The following is a 20,685-nucleotide window of genomic DNA, read 5'->3' as shown; positions in this document are numbered from 1 at the left end:
TAGTAACAGAAGCAGAGGTGAACAGTGCTAAGAGTGAATAATAGTTATCAATTGCAAATGGCTTGTGAAAGAGAGAGTGGTGGCTGGAAGTAAAGAGAGGATGATGGTTGGATATATAGGATACTATCAGTAACATGATACACTGAATGGAAGGAATGAGTGAAGAGACTGTGAATGATGATAGCAAGATGAGTTTCATAGAAGTAAGGGAGGCAGCAGATGTAGACTTGACAAAGTACACAAGTTGCTGATTCAAACGAGCATGGTCTGCTCTGATAGTGGTTGAAGAATCAAAGAGAGGATATAGAATACCTGTAGGCTTGTGGTTGTGATGTCTTACAGTGATGAGTAGTCCCTTTTTTGTTTTTGTTTTTTGTGTGTGTGTTTTTTTTTGTTGTTTTTGTTTTTTCACATTAGTTGGAGATTCTTTGCATGTGATTAAGATTGTTTGTATATATAGCAGTTGTACTGTCTCAGATATGTAAACTATAGACATGTTCTGATGTTTCCTCATCTGTTCAGAACTGCATAAAAATATTGTCATCAACCAAAATCTATCAGCATGCTTTGTATGCTGAATTGTACCCCTATTATATATGTAACAAGAAGCAACTAGAGTTTCCATTTTTTTTTTTTATTTGTCCTTCACCACTTCAACTTTGTAAATATCTAAGAAGTTCAGCCTCAGGTCATCCCTGATCAAGGGGACATAAGCTTTAGGACAGTGTACTTGTAATTATTCTACCATGTTTTCAAACATATATCCTTGAATACATTAGCCATCCACCCTCTTTTTAAAACAGTAGTGTCTGATTTTAGGGATATTTGGCTGCTATTTCTAGCATACCAAACTACCATTTAGAAGCTCCTTCATTATTTGGTAAATAGTATGGTAACATGAAAGTTTTTATTAAAAAATACTTGTCTTTAAATTTAAATTAGTTATGTGTCAAAGAAACTTCATGGTTCCTTCTATTTCATAAAATTAGCATAGGCACAGGGTCACAATTCTGAGGAAAGGACCTAGTGACATAAATCAACTCACTTTATTTTATTGGACCCTTCCAGAAAGATGAACAACAGTCAACCTTAGTGAAATTTGAACTCAGAAGATAAAGGGACATAACTAGACACCACAAAGCATGTTGTCTGTCCCTCTATTAATTCTACCAATCAAATAATATCAGAACCCTTAAAATTCCTGAAACTTCTCCTTTGTCTTCCAGATAGAAAAATCTAATATTTTTCAGGTATTGTTTGTTTATTTTATAATCCATATCACTTTATGGTTGTCTCCTTCATTATCTCTGTTAATACTTTCCTTTTTCTAATGTTTTTCTATAATTAGACCTCTTTGATGACCAAATTGTTAGTCATCAGGTGAAATACCTTGGTCTGATGGAAAATCTACGTGTACGAAGAGCTGGCTTTGCTTACAGAAGACCATACGAAGTTTTCTTGAAAAGGTAAATAAATAAGATTCTATAAACAGTTTGTTTATATATTTTAACCTTGTTAAATTCTTTAAAATCTATTTGTGCATCATGCAAATAATAATGCATGAGAATGTGGCTTGGTTGAAACATATATCAGTTTTACTTTTCATATGACTGATGACATTGTTGGATAACCTTAGTCAACAATACTTGAACAGACTTGTGGTGTGGAGACAATTGACTGAATAACAAGGAGACAAAATCCCAATGTCTTAGATATACAGATATGATACATAAAGAGTAGAATCTTCTATCTTTTATTTGTTTAAGTAGTTGAATTGTTGCCATGCTGGGGTACCACCTTGAAAAGTTTTGTCAATTCAATTCCATTCATTTTATTCTGGTACTTATTTTATTTGCTTATTTTGCCTAGCCACTAAGTTACAGTGATCTAAACAAACTAACTGGTTGTCCAGTGGTGGTGGGAAGCAAACATAAATAGGACAGGCTTCCAGCTACCAAATTCACTCACAACACATTGGTCAGCTCAGAGCTATAGTAGAAGATACTTGCCCAAGGGTTGCATATTGGACTGAACCCAAAACCACATGGTTGAAAAGTGAGCTGATTAACTCCACAGCCATATCTTCAGTAAGACTTGACCAATTTCAAGAAATCTTTTTATTAAATATCAAGGGAGGGCTGTTAAGTTAAGATTTGGATTACTGACTGCACAGTGATAAGTTCAAATATCATTAGAGTTATTGTGTCATGTCCTGGAGCAAAAGACACAGCCTAATGATACTTGCTACATCACTATTATTTTAACATTCACCCTTCCATGTTTGCATGGATCGGATTGATTTCCTTGAGGCAGATTTTCTATGGCCTGATACTCTACCTGCCACCATCCCCCACCTGTTTCCAAGCAAAGCAATATTTACCCATAGTCAGATAGGTTTTCATGGAAGATTAGAAATAAGCGACACCACTTGTATGACAGTGATGATCACTTACAATTATCATGCAATGTTCACATATATATATATATATATATATATATATCAGTGGCAACTCTGGCACTCAGGCTTAGCCCAAGTATAAATTTAGTGAAGTGAACATGTATTTGCAAGCCAATTTAATTTCTGCCGACACTGACTTCAAGTATGTAATTGCAGCCAATAACTCAGGCCTCTTTTATTGAGCCTGGTTGCAGTTCATTTGTTTTTGTTCAGCATCTGGCAGTCATCTTAGAGGTGTCCTGTGTCACAAATTATCAGTTCTCTCGGCATCGTTCACACGTGCCTGACTCATAAAAATTAAAAAGTAATTCAAATTCGATGTTTTCTTGAAGAAATAAATTCAAGGATTTAAATTCCAATACATAAAAAGTTTCCGTTCTACAATATTCTTAAAGGAACGAAAAATTATTCAGCAACTCAAACTAGTATGAACGAGCCTGGCAGGTGTAAAAGACTAACTGGCATCTTTTGTCAAGAGAACAAGCAATAGTCAAATCACTGATGTTTGTTGTGCACTCTGCTGTTATTTGATTACTGTTATTTTGTGCGTCTGTGTGTTAAGATCAATTGTGCTTTGCAAGGTTGCTTTATTTTTACCCTTAACTTAGAAATGGAGAAATACATAGTGCTAGATATAAAAAAAATAAGCTATTTGGGGCTAAAAGTATTGCGGAAAAACGTGAAATTCATCGAGCAGGCATGCGTTTTATGCGAAATCTGTGATGAGCCTGAGTAAAGCTGATGATCTGGAGTCACCTCTGATATATACATATATATATATATACACACACACACACACATATATATCATCATCATCATTTAGCGTCCGCTTTCCATGCTAGCATGGGTTGGACTGCACACACAACTGACTTCTTTCAGTTTCCATCTACCAAATTTATGCACAAGGCTTTAATTGACATGGGGCTATAGTAGAAGACACTTTGCACAAGGTGCTTTGTTTGTTTGAACCAAGTTGTTGTTGGTGGTAGTGGCTTTTAGTTTTAGGTCAGTTGCGAACATTCTGGTTTTTAGGGATATCTAAAATGATGTGTCCTTTTTAAAATAGATGTAATATGAAGGAATTTGGATGCTATTTCTAGCAGATTGAATGACCACAGAGAGACTCTTTCTTTGGTTCATTTATAGATCAGTGTTTTTCTTTGGCCATCATGTTTTTATTATGGAGTTGGTTGGATTGCCCTTCCTGAAAGTGTATATGTTACAATGAGAAATTCATTTTAAAAATAATAGAATTTCTTGAGAACATTTCAACATTACATGAGCTGGTCAGTTAACTACATATAGGCTGTACCCCTCCCTTGGTTTTCTTGATTGTTTGGTATTGTTTTTGTTCTGAAGCTGGAATTTAAGCAAGAAACACTTTTTTTTATTATTATTGACACACTTTTGATCTGTTGTTACGCTGATCATCATACTTCCAATGAGACATTAATTAGCATCAAACAAATTAATTAAACAGGAGTATAAAAAAAATCAATCCTAATTAAACCTAACTTCTGAAGTACATCAATTGTATAAAATCTTGGAACTTTTAAATGAGGTATTCATTTCAGTTTAATATTTTTAATTAAATATTCACTTTTGTTTTCTCTTTGATTTGGTTTGTTGCATTCTTAAATATATTAATATAAACCAACATACTAATTATGATGTTTCACTACAAAATTGATCAACAGCAGTCTGCTGACTATTTGATTTCGTTGAAAAATCCAGAATGAGTTTGAGTAGAAGATCCTGCTTTAAGTTTTTATTCCTTGAAATTCCTGTTTGCATTCATTTTCTAAGGAATTTAACCCCAAATTTGCATATTCAATTTTTAATGTGACCATTTTACTCAAGAAGCAACATCTTTAAATATTCCTTTATCTCACCACCTATCTATTCTACTGTTGAATAAAAGACATATTTATACCAAAATTATCTTTTATGAAAACAAGATTGGTAACTTTCTTTCTGGCTGCTTTCTAGTTCTTTCTATTCTCTGACTGTAAATCTATATATGTGGATACTAAAATGTATTACAAATGTAGGGTAATTTTTTTCTTGTCTTTATGAAAAGCAATATTAGATGGTATTTTAAGGCAGCGAGCTGGCAGAAACGTTAGCACGCCAGGCAAAATGCTTAGCGCTATTTCGTCTGCTGTTATGTTCTGAGTTCAAATTCCGCCAAGGTTGACTTTGCCTTTCATCCTTTCGGGGTCGATAAATTAAGTACCAGTTACGCACTGGGGTCGATGTAATTGACTTAATCCGTTTGTCTGTCATTGTTTGTCCCCTTGTGGGTGGTAAAGAAATAGGTATTTCCAATGCAATTGTATTCACAAAATATAAAATCATTTTAAATACTTTAGCTCTTTTAACAATTCATAGATTGGGAGTTATAGTATACGGTTAGATCCTTGAGTCCTACCATATCTTTCAGTGCGATTAGATATTCAAATATGAATTAGAAACAGTGCTACTGTTGTAAACATTAACAGTTCATCTCCAGTTTGGTTCAAGTGTGCAATGTTGATAAGTCACAAAAGTGATGAAACATCAATGACCTTTGCTCTTGAATGGAATTTGGGTGAGTTGTCTTGCCTCTCTTTGACTTTCAGGTGTTTTAACACCCAGTGCTTTGAGGGGGTCATCCTCACTGCACCAAATCACAGTCTACCAGCAAACAAGCAAGGCACATGGACTGAGTTTATGTGGTCAATAGTGATTATATATGTAAAAAGTGTGTATTAATAGAATACCATAGACACTGAAATTGTGTATTAAACATACTGAAAAGCTCTGCATAGCAACTTGAACTTAGTTTTTGGTTACATTCTGAAGATGAAATATATTAAATATTTAAAAACAAATTTCTTGCTTTAAATAAAATTTTCTTTCCAACAGGTATAAATCCTTATGTCCTTCAACATGGCCTTCATTCAATGGATCACATAAAGATGGTGTCCAGTGTTTAGTCAAGTACCTAAAGTACGGAGACGATGACTATCGACTTGGAAAGTAAGTTTTTGCTTTAATCATTGAAGCTTTAATTTATATGCTAAAATTTTTACTATTTTTTCATTTGCAATGTCTTCAAACCTAATGATAGTGCTATGATTAGATAGATTTGCACTACAGATTTCTTGATGAGAAAATCCTTGTTAAATTTAGTGTCACTTTAGTTTGTTCAATGTTGAGGGCATTATCAGATGAAGAAAGTGTCATTGTTTTGGTCATCTGTCCTCTAAGAGTAACATCAAAAGGTACTCAGATTTTAGGTCTTTTATCTTTTACTTGTTCAAATCATGCTGGGGCACCACTTTGAAGAGTTTTTGCCAAAGAAATCAACCAAAGCACTTAGGTTTTCTTTAAGTCTGGTACATATTTTGTTGTTCTCTTACCAAACTGTTAAGTTATGGGGACTTAAACAAACCAATACCGGTTGTCAAGCAGTGTGAGGTGGGTTAACAAACACAAATATACATATGCATGCACATATACATATGATGGGCTTCCACATAGTTTCCATCTACCAAATTCACTCTCAAGGCATTGGTTAGCCTGGAGCTATAATAGAAGACACTTGACCAAAGTGCCACACAGTGGAACTGAACACAAAATCATATGGTTGCAAAATGAGTTACTTAACCACACAGCCATGTCTGTACCAGGGGTTCATGAAATTTAAGTATCTTCTTAGTGATAACTAAAGAAATCCTGGATAAATAAGGTCAATTGTAATCTGAAGCATACTGTTTTATATGCTCTACAAGTAGGTATAAACTGAAGAATAGAGAAAGAGGAATTTACTGTGTAGATTTTGTTTTGATATACTCCAGTTCCACTTATTGGAAGCAACAAATAAAGAACTGAAATACTTTTAGTATTACTCTAGCTAGACTCAGTTGAATGATTCTGCAAAATTCTGTTAAGTCAAGCAACCATATAATTTCTCCTGTGTGGAATATTGGTGTGGAATATTGAGAGTGTATATTAGCAATCTGGTAACATGCCTTTTATTGGTGTTAAGTGGTATGGTACAGAGTTGCATAACTTGAGTACAGATAGACCGTTAGTCCAGAGATGGAAATATTGATTCAAATTCATTTAAACAAGCTTTCTTTTTTTGTTGTTGTTGTTTGAATTTTCAGATTTTTCCAGAATTTGGAAAGGAAATTCTAAACTTGAAAATTCAGTTTATATATACTGAATGTTACTTCAAGTTTTAAATTATGAAATAAAAAAAATTAATTTGAATACAGATCACAAGCATATAAGCTAAATATAGTCAATTTGTTTTAGTGAATTTCAGATTTGCATTTGGTTTTCCATATCAGTTTTAAAATTCAATACAATTCCTCACCCCACTTAATTCTCTCCTCTTTTGGTTTGAAGTTTCAACATGAAAACTAATTGAATTTAAAAAACAAACTAAAAAATTGGGATAGTAAAACAAAATTCTCTTATATTATTTCAACACTTAAAGGTGATGAACTGGTAAAATGCTTAGCAGCATTTTATCCATCTTCACATTCTGCTGAGATCAACTTTGCTTTTCATCTTTTCAGGAGTCAATAAAATAAGTACCAGTTGAGTACTGGGGATTGATGTAACCAACTTACTCCTCCCTGAAATTGCTGGTCTTGTGCCAAAATTTGAAATCAGTATTTCAACATTTATTTGACCTTACCTTAAAAGTATCTATATTCATGCCATATCATTGAAGATAATTGCAATATTATTATTCACCTGAAAATATGGTGGTGTTGTGATGTCGATGCCTTTTCTAAAGCATCTGCAATATAAATGGAGTGGTTTCAACTATGAGATCAAAGAATGACTATCACCATAGCTCATCACTTTCTGTTTAATCCTTGCCTCTTATACTCAGAATATAGATTTCTTTTTTATATAAAAATTTTCCAGTTGTTTAAACTAAAACCCATTATGTTTACATCTAGAAAATATATCAGATATATTACTAGTAGCAAACCAACAAAGGAATCTTTTGTTCTCCTTCAGCTCGCTAAAAATGACAGTCAAATGTTCCTCTAATCACACTGTCACCTGGAAAATAGAAAGTTCATATTGGATAATGTATTCCTAAATACTCTTAAAAAAGATAGGATGGTCCTTTCTATCAATGCAGACCTGTGGTTAAATGGCAAACTACTCTCAGAGCAAAAGTAATTTTTAAATAAAAAATTTAAGGTTCAATTTCCAATGAAATATTTAATCTATTAAAGCATCATGGCTCATAGATTTTATATCTCTTAATTTTTGTTGCTGTCTTAATTTATTACTGCAGCCCTGTTTATAATTAGTGTGACTGCACTTAATCAGTGCAAAACTGGGGTTAAATGGCATTATTACAATCAGAGCAAGATTAATTTTAAAATGAAAACTTAAAGTTCACTTGCCAATGAAATAATTTAATTTATTAAAATGCTATGAATCATAGATTCTATATTTCTTAATCTTTATTCCTATCTTAATTTATAACTGCAACAATCTATTTTAATTATAACTTGTGTGACATTTAGTAATTTTAAACTATCATTTTGCTGATTAGGTAAATATTTTGCAATTAGATAATACCAACGTTCAAATTAAGTTGCACCACCTGAATTACCTGGTGGTGTAGCTTAATTTGAACGTTTTTCACGTAATTCATAACTTAGAAAAGGTATAAATATTATAACTTCTCACGCTCTCTCCCCAAAATATACGACATTAGTTTTTTTTATATTCATGAAATATTTATTTTTCAACATTTGACTTAATTAAACACAGATTCATTGCTTTTCGTCATTATTGATTTCTTACTGAGGCACATTCCCCTCCACCACACACTCACACTCTTCCGTTAGGTGGCTCATTGAATTTGGAAGAGGGATCCATAGAGATTCGGCATTGGACGCATTTCTCAGCTCCAAAACAGTTCTTTGTTCACTTTGGAAATTTAAGTTGGATAATGAAAGGATGAGTAACAGATAGGAAACTACTAACACTGGGAGATGACTCAAGCTTAAACTACGCCGGACTGACTCAGGCTGGGACAGAGGTCTGACAGTTACTTCCCTTTGTTATCACATTTACGTTGATTGCGATTTCGAATTTCTCTTTATTTAGTCGCAATGAGGTCGTGAATCATGAATATAACATCCTGTTAGCCCACTACAGGTTTCATGCCGATGGTGTAAAAATGAACGGATGGGGGGAAAAGTAACCGAAATCGTAAAGAACTAGACAGAATCTCTTAACGCTAGTTAATTTTTACTTTCTCTTCCCGTTTTAATAAAATTTACCAGTAATATCCTACATCGTACTAATTAACTGATATTTTCTTTTTTTTTTTCATACGTAGCACTCTACTTTCATCTCTCTCTCTCTCTCCACACACAATAATTGGGTGGGGAAGCGGTTCCGGAAGACAAGACTTCCTTTTGTACACCCCCTAAACACCCTTTTTTTTTTGTACACAAACCCTTGTTTTCGGCTACGGAGAATACGAATCAGCAAAAAAATTTGGCAAAAATCGGCATTTTTAAATCCCCCCCCAATTCTTCATTTTTCAACTTTTTTCACAATTTTTTTTTGTCAAAATATGCGGAAAAAACGGGGATTAAGATTCTGAAAAAAAATTTCCAAACATTTTTCGACTTAGGGTTTTAGGGTTAGGGTTGGGATTTTATGATTAGGTCTACGGAAAAAAAGGGAAAATTGAAGAATGGGGAGAGGGCAAAAAAATTCCGATTTTTAGCAATTTTCCGGAATATTAGTATACGAAAACGTGGGTTTTTGGCAAAAAAAAAAAAAATTAAGCCAATAATTTGCGAGAAAATAGGGGCGGGGTCTTTCCAAGTGGAATTACGGAAAACAACTCATGCTAGAAAAGTTATGAAAATTCCTTAAGATACGTCGCAGTAACAAGTGATGAGATCATCAAAGAAATAAATCGAAACACTCGCCTACAGTGGACCAACGGTAGACTGTAGCGGAACATCTCGTTGCGGCTGACTTCACTTTTATAACTTCGGGGTAGATAGTCACCACTACCCTCATATCTGTAACGTTGTGTCTATGAACCATTATTATTTTAAAAGAACACAATTACAAAAAAAAAAAAATAATAATAGAAAGAATTATGGTTAATGTTTATTATTTATTTTTTAAAAAGTCCTTGTTCGCTGTCTTTCCCCACTCGAAGTCAATAGGTACTAAGGTCGAAGCAGCCGACTATGTACCTTTCTGTGATTTTAAGAAATCGTAACATATTGTTCCTGTTTTAAATTCTGTTTCAATTAAACTAGTGCATATTTAGATGAAAGAACGTAAGGGCTATTGAATTATCGGAGAATATATTTCCAGTTTACGAACTTGGTCATTTCAATTACGTTATGAAAAAAATAATTCAGGTTTGAATTTGAACACTTTAATTATCACTTAGTTCCCAACACTTATGTTCGTGGCCGGAGATTTAAGAACTTTTTTTGATAAAAGCCACAAGTGATTCCTTGTTTAACTTTTTGTATAGAGAGTGGCGGTGGGCATGTTTTAACAGAGAAAACTAATTATCTTAATTTTGATAAGCTATTTCTATTCCGTTTTGGAAGTAATGATCTGAACACCAATATCAACGGTTTGTTTCCGTCATGTTTTCAACATTTGAAATAAAACAAGTTATATATGCAGTCCTTAAATAAAAATAATATAATTTTGTTTGTGTGTGTGTGTGTGTGTGTTCAAAAGTCACTAAACGAGGGATTTTTCTCAACTCTGAGTTATGTTCGAATTGAAAAAGATAAACGTGCATGACTACACTTTGGTGATTCTTACCTCCGATTTTATTTTTTTCTTCACAACTTACTAAATAACGCGTATTTTTTTATGTAATTTTACAGTGATACGTTTCCGAGGGTGTAGATTACGATTATGTTAACATTTATTTTAAAGAGTTTGAGATTATTCTCCTCTCTCGACTTCGTTTCTTCACGGCTTTCTTTTAAATGCATATTTTAAATGACATTTTCCAGAAATACATTTACGATAGTGTATAATATTATGTAATGTTGGAGTTTCGAACATAAAATTCTTTTTAAAATGTGGAAAGTGTTCAACTTAGGGAAAATTGGTGGTAACAAAGTTAACGGGGTTAGTGGTGGGGGAGAGGATGACTCGAAATTCACTTCTCAAGCCATAAAAAGGTTGTTTTGTTTCTGAATATTATCACAACATAATCATGTTTCTCAGAAACGTATCTCTGTAAAGTTTCATTTAAAAATATGCATTTTTCAGAAAATTATACAGTAATAAAAATCGCGGGCTGACGGCGCTAAACTGTAGTTACATAATGCGCATTTTAATAAGTTGTGTTGTTAGGTGCTTAATAAACAATGACTTTCACTTTGGCTTGGTATAAGAGTTTAGTTTCACTAAAGGCAGAAAACCTTGACTTTTACTTGTTCCTGTCATTAAACTGCGGTCATACTAAGGCACCACCTTGAAGAATTTTTAGTCGAATAAATCGACCCAGTACTTTTTACAAAGCTTGATATTATATACGATCTTGTCTGTCTTACTGAACTGCTAAGTTACGGGGACAACAAGCAAACCAACACCGGTTGTCAAGCGATGGTGTTTAACACACACACACATTCTTTCAGTTTCCGTCTACCAAATCCAATTATGTGGAAGACACATGCTTAAGATGCTACGCAGTGGAACTAAGTGCGGAACCATGTGGTTGGGAAGTAAAATTCTTACAACACAACCACGCCTGCGATTTGTTAACTTTCTAGTATTCTTTTATATATTTTTTTCCGTAAATTTTTTATATTATTAAAAACTCAATTGTGTTCAAGTTTAAAGAGATGGTGTCAATTTTTACGATAATAAAAGCGTAGAGCGTAGCTTTGGACCATGGTTAAATAGCTGAGATCACTATTTCGAGTGGACAGCTCTACCTAAATGCCTGGAATAGGCTCGATGAGATAGAAAGTTTAGGGAGCAAAACTTATAAATCTGGAGTCGGGAACTCCAAAGACGGTCTGGTGTTCTACTGGACACTACTCTGAGAACTACTGCAGCGAAGCTAGTGCTAAACGCATTACTCTTCACTCCTTTGAACCATACCAGTCAGAGTGCGAAAGGAATTCTGGTGTCCGGGACTCTAAGTTCTCCATACATTCAGGTTGTATGGAGAACCCTCGGGTGCTGGAGGTTCTCTGGGGTTGAAGAAGTCACTTCAGTGCACGGACCAGTTGTGCAAACTGAGAAGACAAATAACAAAAGGCTCGGAAATATGTCAACGCGTGACTGCATTTTTCTAAAGGCAGTCCAACCGTGAACATCCATTCTTTTTCGAAAAGTGTTCCGTGTCCATTCCACGTTTAAAACCGTGACCATTTCACTTTTTTAAGCTAAAATCTCCCTTATCTCACACTTAATTTTTTTTTTCAAGACATTGAATAATGTAGTCCGAGTTATGCTAAAATCATGGGATGGTCATATGTGGAATGTTTTCAGTCTTAAGTCTGCCAGATCAGAGCTGACCTGGGGTTAAATAATAACGAACCGCAAATTTGTGTTATGATTGTATATGTGCGCGCGTGTGAATGCACTGTTGTCACTCAATATATTAGAAATAACAGTTACATTCCTTATTAGACTAATCCATAGAAATACTAAAAACCAAATAATAACGCACAGTAGACATATTTCAAATAATACTGAAAAAACAAAATGGGATGGTCGTAGCTGGAATGCCGAAACGACTATAACTGGCGACAAACTTAATCTCAGCTAACGAGGATCCCATTACGCGGTCACACGATCTGTCTTGACGAATCTCCCCTACCTCTGCATAGTTTTTGTCTGTTGTTGTTATTGTTGATTAGGCTTTGGTCATCCTTGATCCAACAGGCTTGTATAATGAAAGGCGTTTCAGTAATGATTTGGCTGTTATTTCTAGCAGACTGGGTGGTGACAGTAGAATTCCGCGTTAGATGAGCTGTATCAGCCCGTAGTTGTTGGTCAGCTCTGATCTAGGTAGTCACATGATCAAAGGCATTCTGCACGTGATTATCCCATCTTTTACTTTTCAGATCTTATTTAAAATAATGTTTAATGAATTTTAACTACGAAAGTGGCAAGGAATATAGCTGGATAACAGCTGTACAGGCACATAAACGAATTTATCGCTAGTTGTCATTGTTGTTAAGCCCCAAATCAGCTTTGATGTAGTATATATCTCTAATGAAAGGAAGGCGTTAGGGTCAACCAAAATGATTGTTGGGTATGGAGATTTGGGCTAAACAAAAAATAGAGGTGGTCACGGTTTGGAAGCTTTAAAATAAACTGGATGTGCACAATTTGAACACTTTCTTTTTACAGGACGGGATGGTCGCCTTTGGAACGTTTTTTGAAAGATGAGACTCAACGCGGTTCGGACACCTTTAGAAAGACGCATGTTTTCGCGCGTTTGTATACTCGAATCCACGCATGCGAAAGGTGTCAAAACGTTTATTCCCAATCTGAGAAATTTTCTATTTCGGCGCCTAAACTATGGGGTTACTACAGAAACAACGGCGTCAAAGAAAAAAGTGTGTGTGTTGTGTGTTAAACTGAAAGTTTTCAATTTAAAGGAGTTATTTTTATTTCATTTTCCCCGCGGACAGAAACTGATCCACGTTCAATTTGGTTCTTACCAAGTAAAACGACTCTTTATAGACATCCGAAAGTTAGTCTAACAATTTTGTAGGAGGATATAGACGATTAAATCAAGTCAGTTGTTGAATACTAATCTCTTAGCGAGATTTCGTATCGGAATATAAGGAAAAGAGAATTGCGGGATAATTTGCCCGCCAATCTAGCGATCCTTGAGATGTATTTTGCCCGCAAAGTTAGCGATCCTATCAAGTTATTACCTTGAAATGGATTATTGTTAGTAATAATAATTATTTTGATACATTTCATTGGTAGTATTAGACAGTAAGAAATTAACTTTAAAATTGGTATTCCTAGCGACGTACGACAAACACTATATTTTGACTCGAATTGTCATTTTTTAGTCCCAGCATGGAATCCTAGGTCAGCCCTGATCGACTAAATAGGAAATAATCAAGTGTTCCAAGCATATTCATCTTGTATTTAGATATATCTAGAACTACGGAGATCTTTGAATACAACATGCTACTTTCACTTTCGTGTGCTCAACAGTCGCAGTTCTTACAATTTAAGATAACAAGAGTGTTTTGTGGAAGATTTGGTTGCCAGTTCTAGCATGTTGAGTTACCGCGTGATTGCAAGTCAATCGACCGAAAATCTGAACTTTGTGACTGATAAACACACACACACGGGTTATTTAAATGTACATGTGCGGTGTACACACGTACATTTAAATAACCCGTATCTGTGTGTGTGTGTGTGTTCGGCGATCTTCCACATTATAGCTTTTTTCTTCAATTTCAACCGCGTGGATCTTCCCTCGCTTGTAGTTTACATAGGTAGTTCCCGTTCCTCATTGTCCTACGAAGGCAGATGACTCAATCACGTGACGTTGTTGTTCCTTAGCCGGTCCTAATTTATTAACCTGTATCCAAAAGCATTCTAGTCGTAACCATCTCGGGAATTTTCTATAACGGAGCATTTAATACTACATTATCCAACGTAGTTTTTGATGCCATCTGTCTTAAAGGGAAGGGTGCGATTTAATGAAAATTTGACTACTATTTCTAGCAATCGTAGAAGCTCCCTTGTTTTTATTAGTACCTTTTGTAAAATGAATGAAATAACAGGTGAATTAACAGTTGGCGCTATTATAAAAAGGGTAAAACCCGGTTTATCTGTATCGAGAACAATTAGTTCACAGGATTACGTGATTTTTTTTTCTTGAAAGAATCGTTGTTAGTAAAAGAAATTAACTTAAAAATAGGTATTCTTAGCGACGTACGACAAACACTGTGTTTTGAAGGGGAAATTGTCATGTGCTATTAAACACTATATTTTGAAGGGGGAATTGTAAAGTGCTATTAAACGAAACAATAAAAAGCAAAATTATTCGAAGAAACTTAAATGTATATATAAGTATATGAGACAGAGAAAGAGGGATTATTCATGTGTGTGTGTATAATTTGTAAAGGTGGGCATGCATTATATACACATTTGTACGTATATACACCACCGTCATCATCATCGTTTTTAACATACATTTTTCCCTGCTTGCATGGGTCGGACGGCATAGATTTTCTACGGCCTGTCGCCAATCCTCACCTGTTTCCAAGCAAGATAATGTTACCCTATGGTGTGTGTGGGGGCATGTTTTTGCAGTGATATTCATTCACAACTATCGTGCGATGTCAAGACAAGGACACAAACGTTCACACACACATACATATGCAGGGCTTCTTCCAGTTTTCATCAAGGCTTTGGTGGGTGTAGTAAAAGATAGTTGCTCAAAGTGGCGTAGGAGTGAGCCTGAAACCATGTTTTTGGAAAGCAAACTTCTTTAAAACACTCACACCTGCTCCCATTTATCTATCTATCTATCCATCTATCTATCTACATGCCATGTGCGGGTGTTTATGCATATGTATGTATATAGTAATGTAACAAATGTAAGGTTTATTTAAATGTATATTTTACATGATATTAAAACTTAATAAAGTACTACTTTTCTTTCCATTTATTATTCCTTTCATTTCTTCTGATAAAGTTTATACTTGCTACGTGACTTAGTCATCTGCTTCCATAAGTGGTGGTGGGGTATTTCCTATTATTCATACAAGGGAGACCACAATTCAACGAGATTTTTTATACGGTCGCTCGAGGAAGTAGAAATAGCAGTCAAGTCTTTCTCTAATCACACATGATCGTCTTCAGAGAAAATAAATAAAGTAAACGGAAAAGAAAAAAATGTTAATGAATAATGAGGTAATAGATATACTATGTTTGAATTAAAGATTAAATGAACATGTTTAATCACATGCTTCCCGTGGTTAAAAACAACTATATCAATAGATTCAAACATTACGAGCATAAATTTACCGTTGTCGCATCTGTAATCGACTAATGAACATACACCTAAATCAGAAACCATTATTATTTTTGTAGTAGTATTAGTAATTTGGTGTTAGATTTACAGAATCGTTTACAAAGGCGGAAAAAATACCTTACGGTATTTTTCACCAGCTCTTTCTATTCAAGTTCATATCCCGCTGGAGGCTAGTATTGCATTTTAAAACTCCAGGGTGGATAAATTAAGTACCAGTGAAATACTGAGATCGCTTTAATTGTCTAAACCATCATCCCCTATTCCGTATTATAAACAATTAGCCATAGCTGTATAGAAATCTACAAATTTTGGAGGTCGCATTAGAATTTCTCTACGAGAAAGTTTGCTTAGATTATAACCTGCAACGTACACAAAGAGACATCAATTAGAATAGGCTTTTCATGTAGCACATTTCATCACACCCAGAAGTATGATTGTGAGTTACGATACACTACAAAATACTGTAATGATTTGATTCAGTATTCTACTCATCTACTGATAATGATGTTGCAAACTTAATTAGACTTAAACGAACTCTGACTAAAGATGGTTCGGCCATGTCTATTATCACCTCATTTTTTTTTCTTAAATATTACTCTATTTTTCAGAGTTTATTTCCACGTCCCGTTCTATTCTTCGGACTTCAAATCCCGCCGAAGTCAACTTAGCCTGTTTACCATCTTCGTCTTCAATTATATTTAAATATAAAATTATATTTAAATATATAATTATATTTAAATATAATTGATAATTGAAAACGAGGCAGTGGGCTTTGACTTAAGGGAGATATAACCGCTGTTTCAGTAGATCGCTGAACTGTCGAAGAAACTTGTACGTAGTCACTCGATCTAGGAGAAATTGCCTGTGTCTAAAAATCACACTCGACTGTCTTGAACTTAAAAATGACACTGGAAAATGTCCTACCTACATACATTTAGTGCTACATTTAAGCATAAACTAAACAAGCTACACTTTAGGTCGCTCTATCCACAGAGGCCTCAAAATAGCTGAAAGGCATTCGTGTCTTCAGTTTTTATTAGACCTGTTGTAATTTTGTAACACGGGACTGCCAGACTGTGTAACTTAGGACTGTACCGAGTTTAAATGCTACACCGTCTCCATTTCCACTGAAGAAACGAGATGGTGGTCTAGGCAACAATGCTTTTGATAATGGGTCCGCTTAATCAAGATTGGCTCGGGGCTAACAAATGCAGTAACAACATTGAAGGTTCGCACGTATTGAAAAATGTAGTTGGCGAGTCGGACGCGAAGTTTTTGCAAACTCGTTTCGCAACCACCTGACACTGGGTTCGTTGCCATCACGTAAGCACTTATGGCAAGAGTCAGCTAATGCTTTAGTGTACAGAATTTGGTAGGCGGAAGTCTGTATGTTTATATACACTAGTATATGTATATCTTTCAGCAACGTATAGTTGTCAACACTGGCAAGAAAACACGAAAACCGGTGCTTTTAGACTAACTCCTGCTATCGTAAATGCAGTGAACCAGTGATTGACGTTTTTTTTTTTTAAAAAAAAAACCTGTTTACAAAATTGCTCTGAAATAAATAAATAAATAGATAGAATAACTTTGAAACCCAGTTTCTGTTCCTTATTACAAATTTCGACTTCCCTCTTGCGACTAATATCCGTAACTGAACTTCTCAGCGCACAAGTGTGACAACGAAAACATTCTGGTTTAAAAAAAAGTGGAAGTAAACTGAACTGAAAGTGACAATAGTTAAAATCGCGTAGTTTTATAAACACTAGCTCCTTGTTGTATTGTATCTTCTAGTCATAGGCATGATCATTTCTGAAATAGCAAATGAGGTACACCGCAGTAAAGTAGTATACCTAAATAACTAACAGAAGTGAAAAACCACGGGGAGGTTTCCTAGCTTATATAGTATGAACCATTTTTTCAAACTTTTGTTGATTAGGAACATCCATACACAGAAAGGTGGTGGACACTCGCCAAGAAAAACCCAGGTGACAATGGGGAATGAGTAATGATTTATTTATATCGTATCTGTAAGAGCATGGGTGACAAAATAGGTTCAAAGACTGAAAAAACTTTTATGTACGCATATACGTTCTATGCATAGTTTTCGTGTTTATTAATATAAGATTTATGGGTTTTCACGTCATTCTCGTTTTCTATCCCAGTTTAGTTTCATATTTTTAGGACAGCCCTCGATTGTCATTAATATTTTGGCAGAATTCTGGCTTAAGCACCTCATATGGGATTTAAACACCTCATAACATTTATTTTTTGGGAATTTTCAGAAATTTGTGTTCTACACACGAGAATTCATACAGTTACGAAAAAAAAAGTTTGTGTGTGTATGATTTAGCGGTTATTTTTAGCACCTCTCACAACCACCTGATACCCCCCTCATTTCTTTCTCTCTCTCTCTCTCTCTCTGACATGTATTGATGTTTTTCAATATATTTCTTTCCATAAACACATTTAATGGTCCATTGCTGGGATTTAAGCAAAAAAAATCAGTCTTTATTTTAAAGTTAGATTTTTTTATTAAATCGAAAAAGAGTGGAAATTTAAAGATTTATGGAGGCAGGATTAGTTTAAAAAATTTTTTTAATTATCTTTTTTTCTCTCTCCTAATTCTATGAATTCTCATGAGTAGAACATAAATTCGCAAAACTTTTCTGAAAATTCCAAAAAATAAAAATGTTATGAGGGGTGCTTAAACCAGAATTCTGCCAATGTTTTTTTTTCAATATTGTTTTCTACTCTAGGCACAAGGCCCGAAATGTTGGGGGAGGGGGGAGGCAATCGATTAGATCGACGTCAGTACGCAACTGGTACTTAATTTATCGAACCCGAAAGGATGAAAGGCAGAGTCGACCTCGGCGGAATTTGAACTCAGAACATAGACAGTCGAAATACTGCTAAGCATTTCGCCTGGTGTACTAACTGTTCTGGCAGCTCGCCACCTTAAATGTTTTTTCAACATTGTGACAAAAAAGATTAATAGAATAACAAGAAAAGAAACAATATACTGACAGGTTTATGGTCGAACCTGTGGAGATGAAGATCTCCGGCTTTCTTGGACCCTGGACCATATTCTTGCTCATTGCTGTTGGGGCAGAGATGGCTATCCGTAAGTGTGAGCCCCATGAGTCAATTAGTTTTTCCCAGCACATCTCCTTCACCATCCTCTGGGACGTCTTTTCTATTGTCTATTGGGACCATGATGTGGTCTGACAAGCTGTTTTAATCATTTCTTTATTGTAAATATGTTGACAAAAAATTTGAAATGGAGAATGGACTAAACAGAACAGGAGGAGACACGAGGGTGGAGAGTCACTGAAGAGGTCACAGGAGGTGTGATGAAAGATTTCAGACAAAGGACACTAAAATAAGAATCATAATAAAGCTGAAGTGAAGAACGTATATATAGTGTATGTGGTTAATTGGCAAAAAAATATGATCACCGCCAAATATAACCATAAGTTGACAAAAAATTAGTTTTTGTGTCGGGTCAGGACCCCCTTCAGTCACGACACTGACCATGGGATTGCACCTAGAAAGTTACCCTCCTAGTCACAAGTCTGGGCAAGGTGGTTTATGGAAGACCAGCAGTCACCCATGCATACCGGCCTCCCCTCTTCACGCCACCAGTGTTATCCAAGGGAAAGGCAGCAGCCGATACAGCTTGGCACCCGTGACGTCGCAACTCATTTCTACAGCTGAGTTAACTGGAGCAACGTGAAATAAAGTGTCTTGCTCAAGAACACAACACGCAGCCCAGTCCGGGATTCAAGCTCACAACCTCACGATCGTAAGCTCAACGCTCTAACCACTGAGCCAAGCGCCTTCACAGTTTTTGTGTAAAGACAAAATAAAAACTTTCTCTCTGAAAAAAAAAATATAGACAAAATCCAGAGCACAGATTGATTTCAATGGGTGAGCTGAACATGATTTTAAAGTGAGTTCAATTTTCACTCCTGTTTTTCCTGCCTCTACTACTAATGCTGATGTCTTGGCCACGGAATTTTGTTTCTCACGAGTGTTCCGGACCCCAGTAATGAACTCATTTGCATACAGCCAATCGGAGCTTACCTTTAAAATCCACATACTGTGTACTAGTACAGTCAGTCAGGCATAGAATTGTGTATGCCACTCTGTGAATACAGCATAGCAGGTCACACATAAACACCACATTCCCACCCCACCCCATCCTCATAGATCAATTGAGCATGGAACTAACATTAGGTACCTATGCTCAGACTGAACAGACTGAGATTAGTGATACTGCATGTACCTTTTGATATATGCAAGGAGGGTGCAATATGACACAACACCATATTGATTACAATGTTTCCAGATCAACACCAACATTTTAAATCAGGAATGTACCAAATCAGTAAAAAAAATTAGGAAACTACACTCATTTACATTTTCTAGTAAATTATACAAATTGGCAACACTTACGACACCAGCAGTGAGCAGCTCTCCATTCACTCTATTCACTAAATTTCACATTTGTCACCCCTATTAACCTGTTTAGAACAGTTAGATTTTGCTATAATGCACATTTTCCACTAAACTCAACTAGAGTATTTTCGTGACTAGGTGGACATTAGTTTGATAGCTGAGCTCTGATTGGCTGTATGCAAATGAGTTCATAACTGGGGTCTGGAACTCTCGTGGAAAAAAAAATTTCGCATCCTAGTTTCCTATCTTCTTTCTCAAATAACTAAGATTGTTCATTAATAAAACTTCAAACTGGTGTTGTTTAGGTAATTTATCCTTGGTTAAAACTAAAATTTTATCATTTCTTTATAAAAGCAAATGCTTCTCAGGACTATTTGAGAGGGTTGGACATAATGTCGTAGCTAGTTCTACTTGGGCTTATTCTTCTGCCCTCCCCTTCTCTTCTTTTCTTTTCCTTTTCTTCCACCTCATCTCATTGTCATTATTTTACTACTGCAAAACAAGATTCATTTAATTTTATAGTGACACTGCTACTTGCAGCATCCCTTCCCCCACCATACACACACACACACACACACACACACATGCTCAGTTGTGTGTTTAAGGTCCCTTTGAAACCAAATGGTTTCAGGCTCAATCCCACTGCACAGCACTTAAGCTAGTGTCTCCTATTATAACCCGAGGCCAACAAATGCTTTGTGAAAGAATT

The 20,685-nt window shown here is 35.3% G+C and overlaps 1 protein-coding gene and 1 long non-coding RNA gene across 3 annotated transcripts in view; one reads left to right on the top strand and one right to left on the bottom strand.

The window, feature by feature from the left end:
- Positions 1-20,190, bottom strand: part of LOC118763913 — a 94,467-nt gene extending 74,277 nt beyond the window's left edge. The window contains exon 1 of the long non-coding RNA XR_004999673.1: positions 19,974-20,190. This is a non-coding gene — a long non-coding RNA (uncharacterized LOC118763913). The remainder of the gene's footprint in view (positions 1-19,973) is intronic.
- Positions 1-20,685, top strand: part of LOC115213502 (unconventional myosin-Ic) — a 188,687-nt gene that overhangs the window by 118,133 nt on the left and 49,869 nt on the right. For both annotated transcript variants that reach the window (XM_029782509.2, XM_029782508.2), the window contains exons 18-19: positions 1,349-1,466; positions 5,366-5,479. In XM_029782509.2, the coding sequence (XP_029638369.1) occupies positions 1,349-1,466; positions 5,366-5,479 (232 nt within the window). The remainder of the gene's footprint in view (positions 1-1,348; positions 1,467-5,365; positions 5,480-20,685) is intronic.

The sequence above is a fragment of the Octopus sinensis genome, linkage group LG6 (assembly GCF_006345805.1).
Source record: "Octopus sinensis linkage group LG6, ASM634580v1, whole genome shotgun sequence".
In the NCBI taxonomy this organism is placed as follows: domain Eukaryota; kingdom Metazoa; phylum Mollusca; class Cephalopoda; order Octopoda; family Octopodidae; genus Octopus; species Octopus sinensis.
This window is presented reverse-complemented; position numbering and strand designations above follow the sequence as displayed.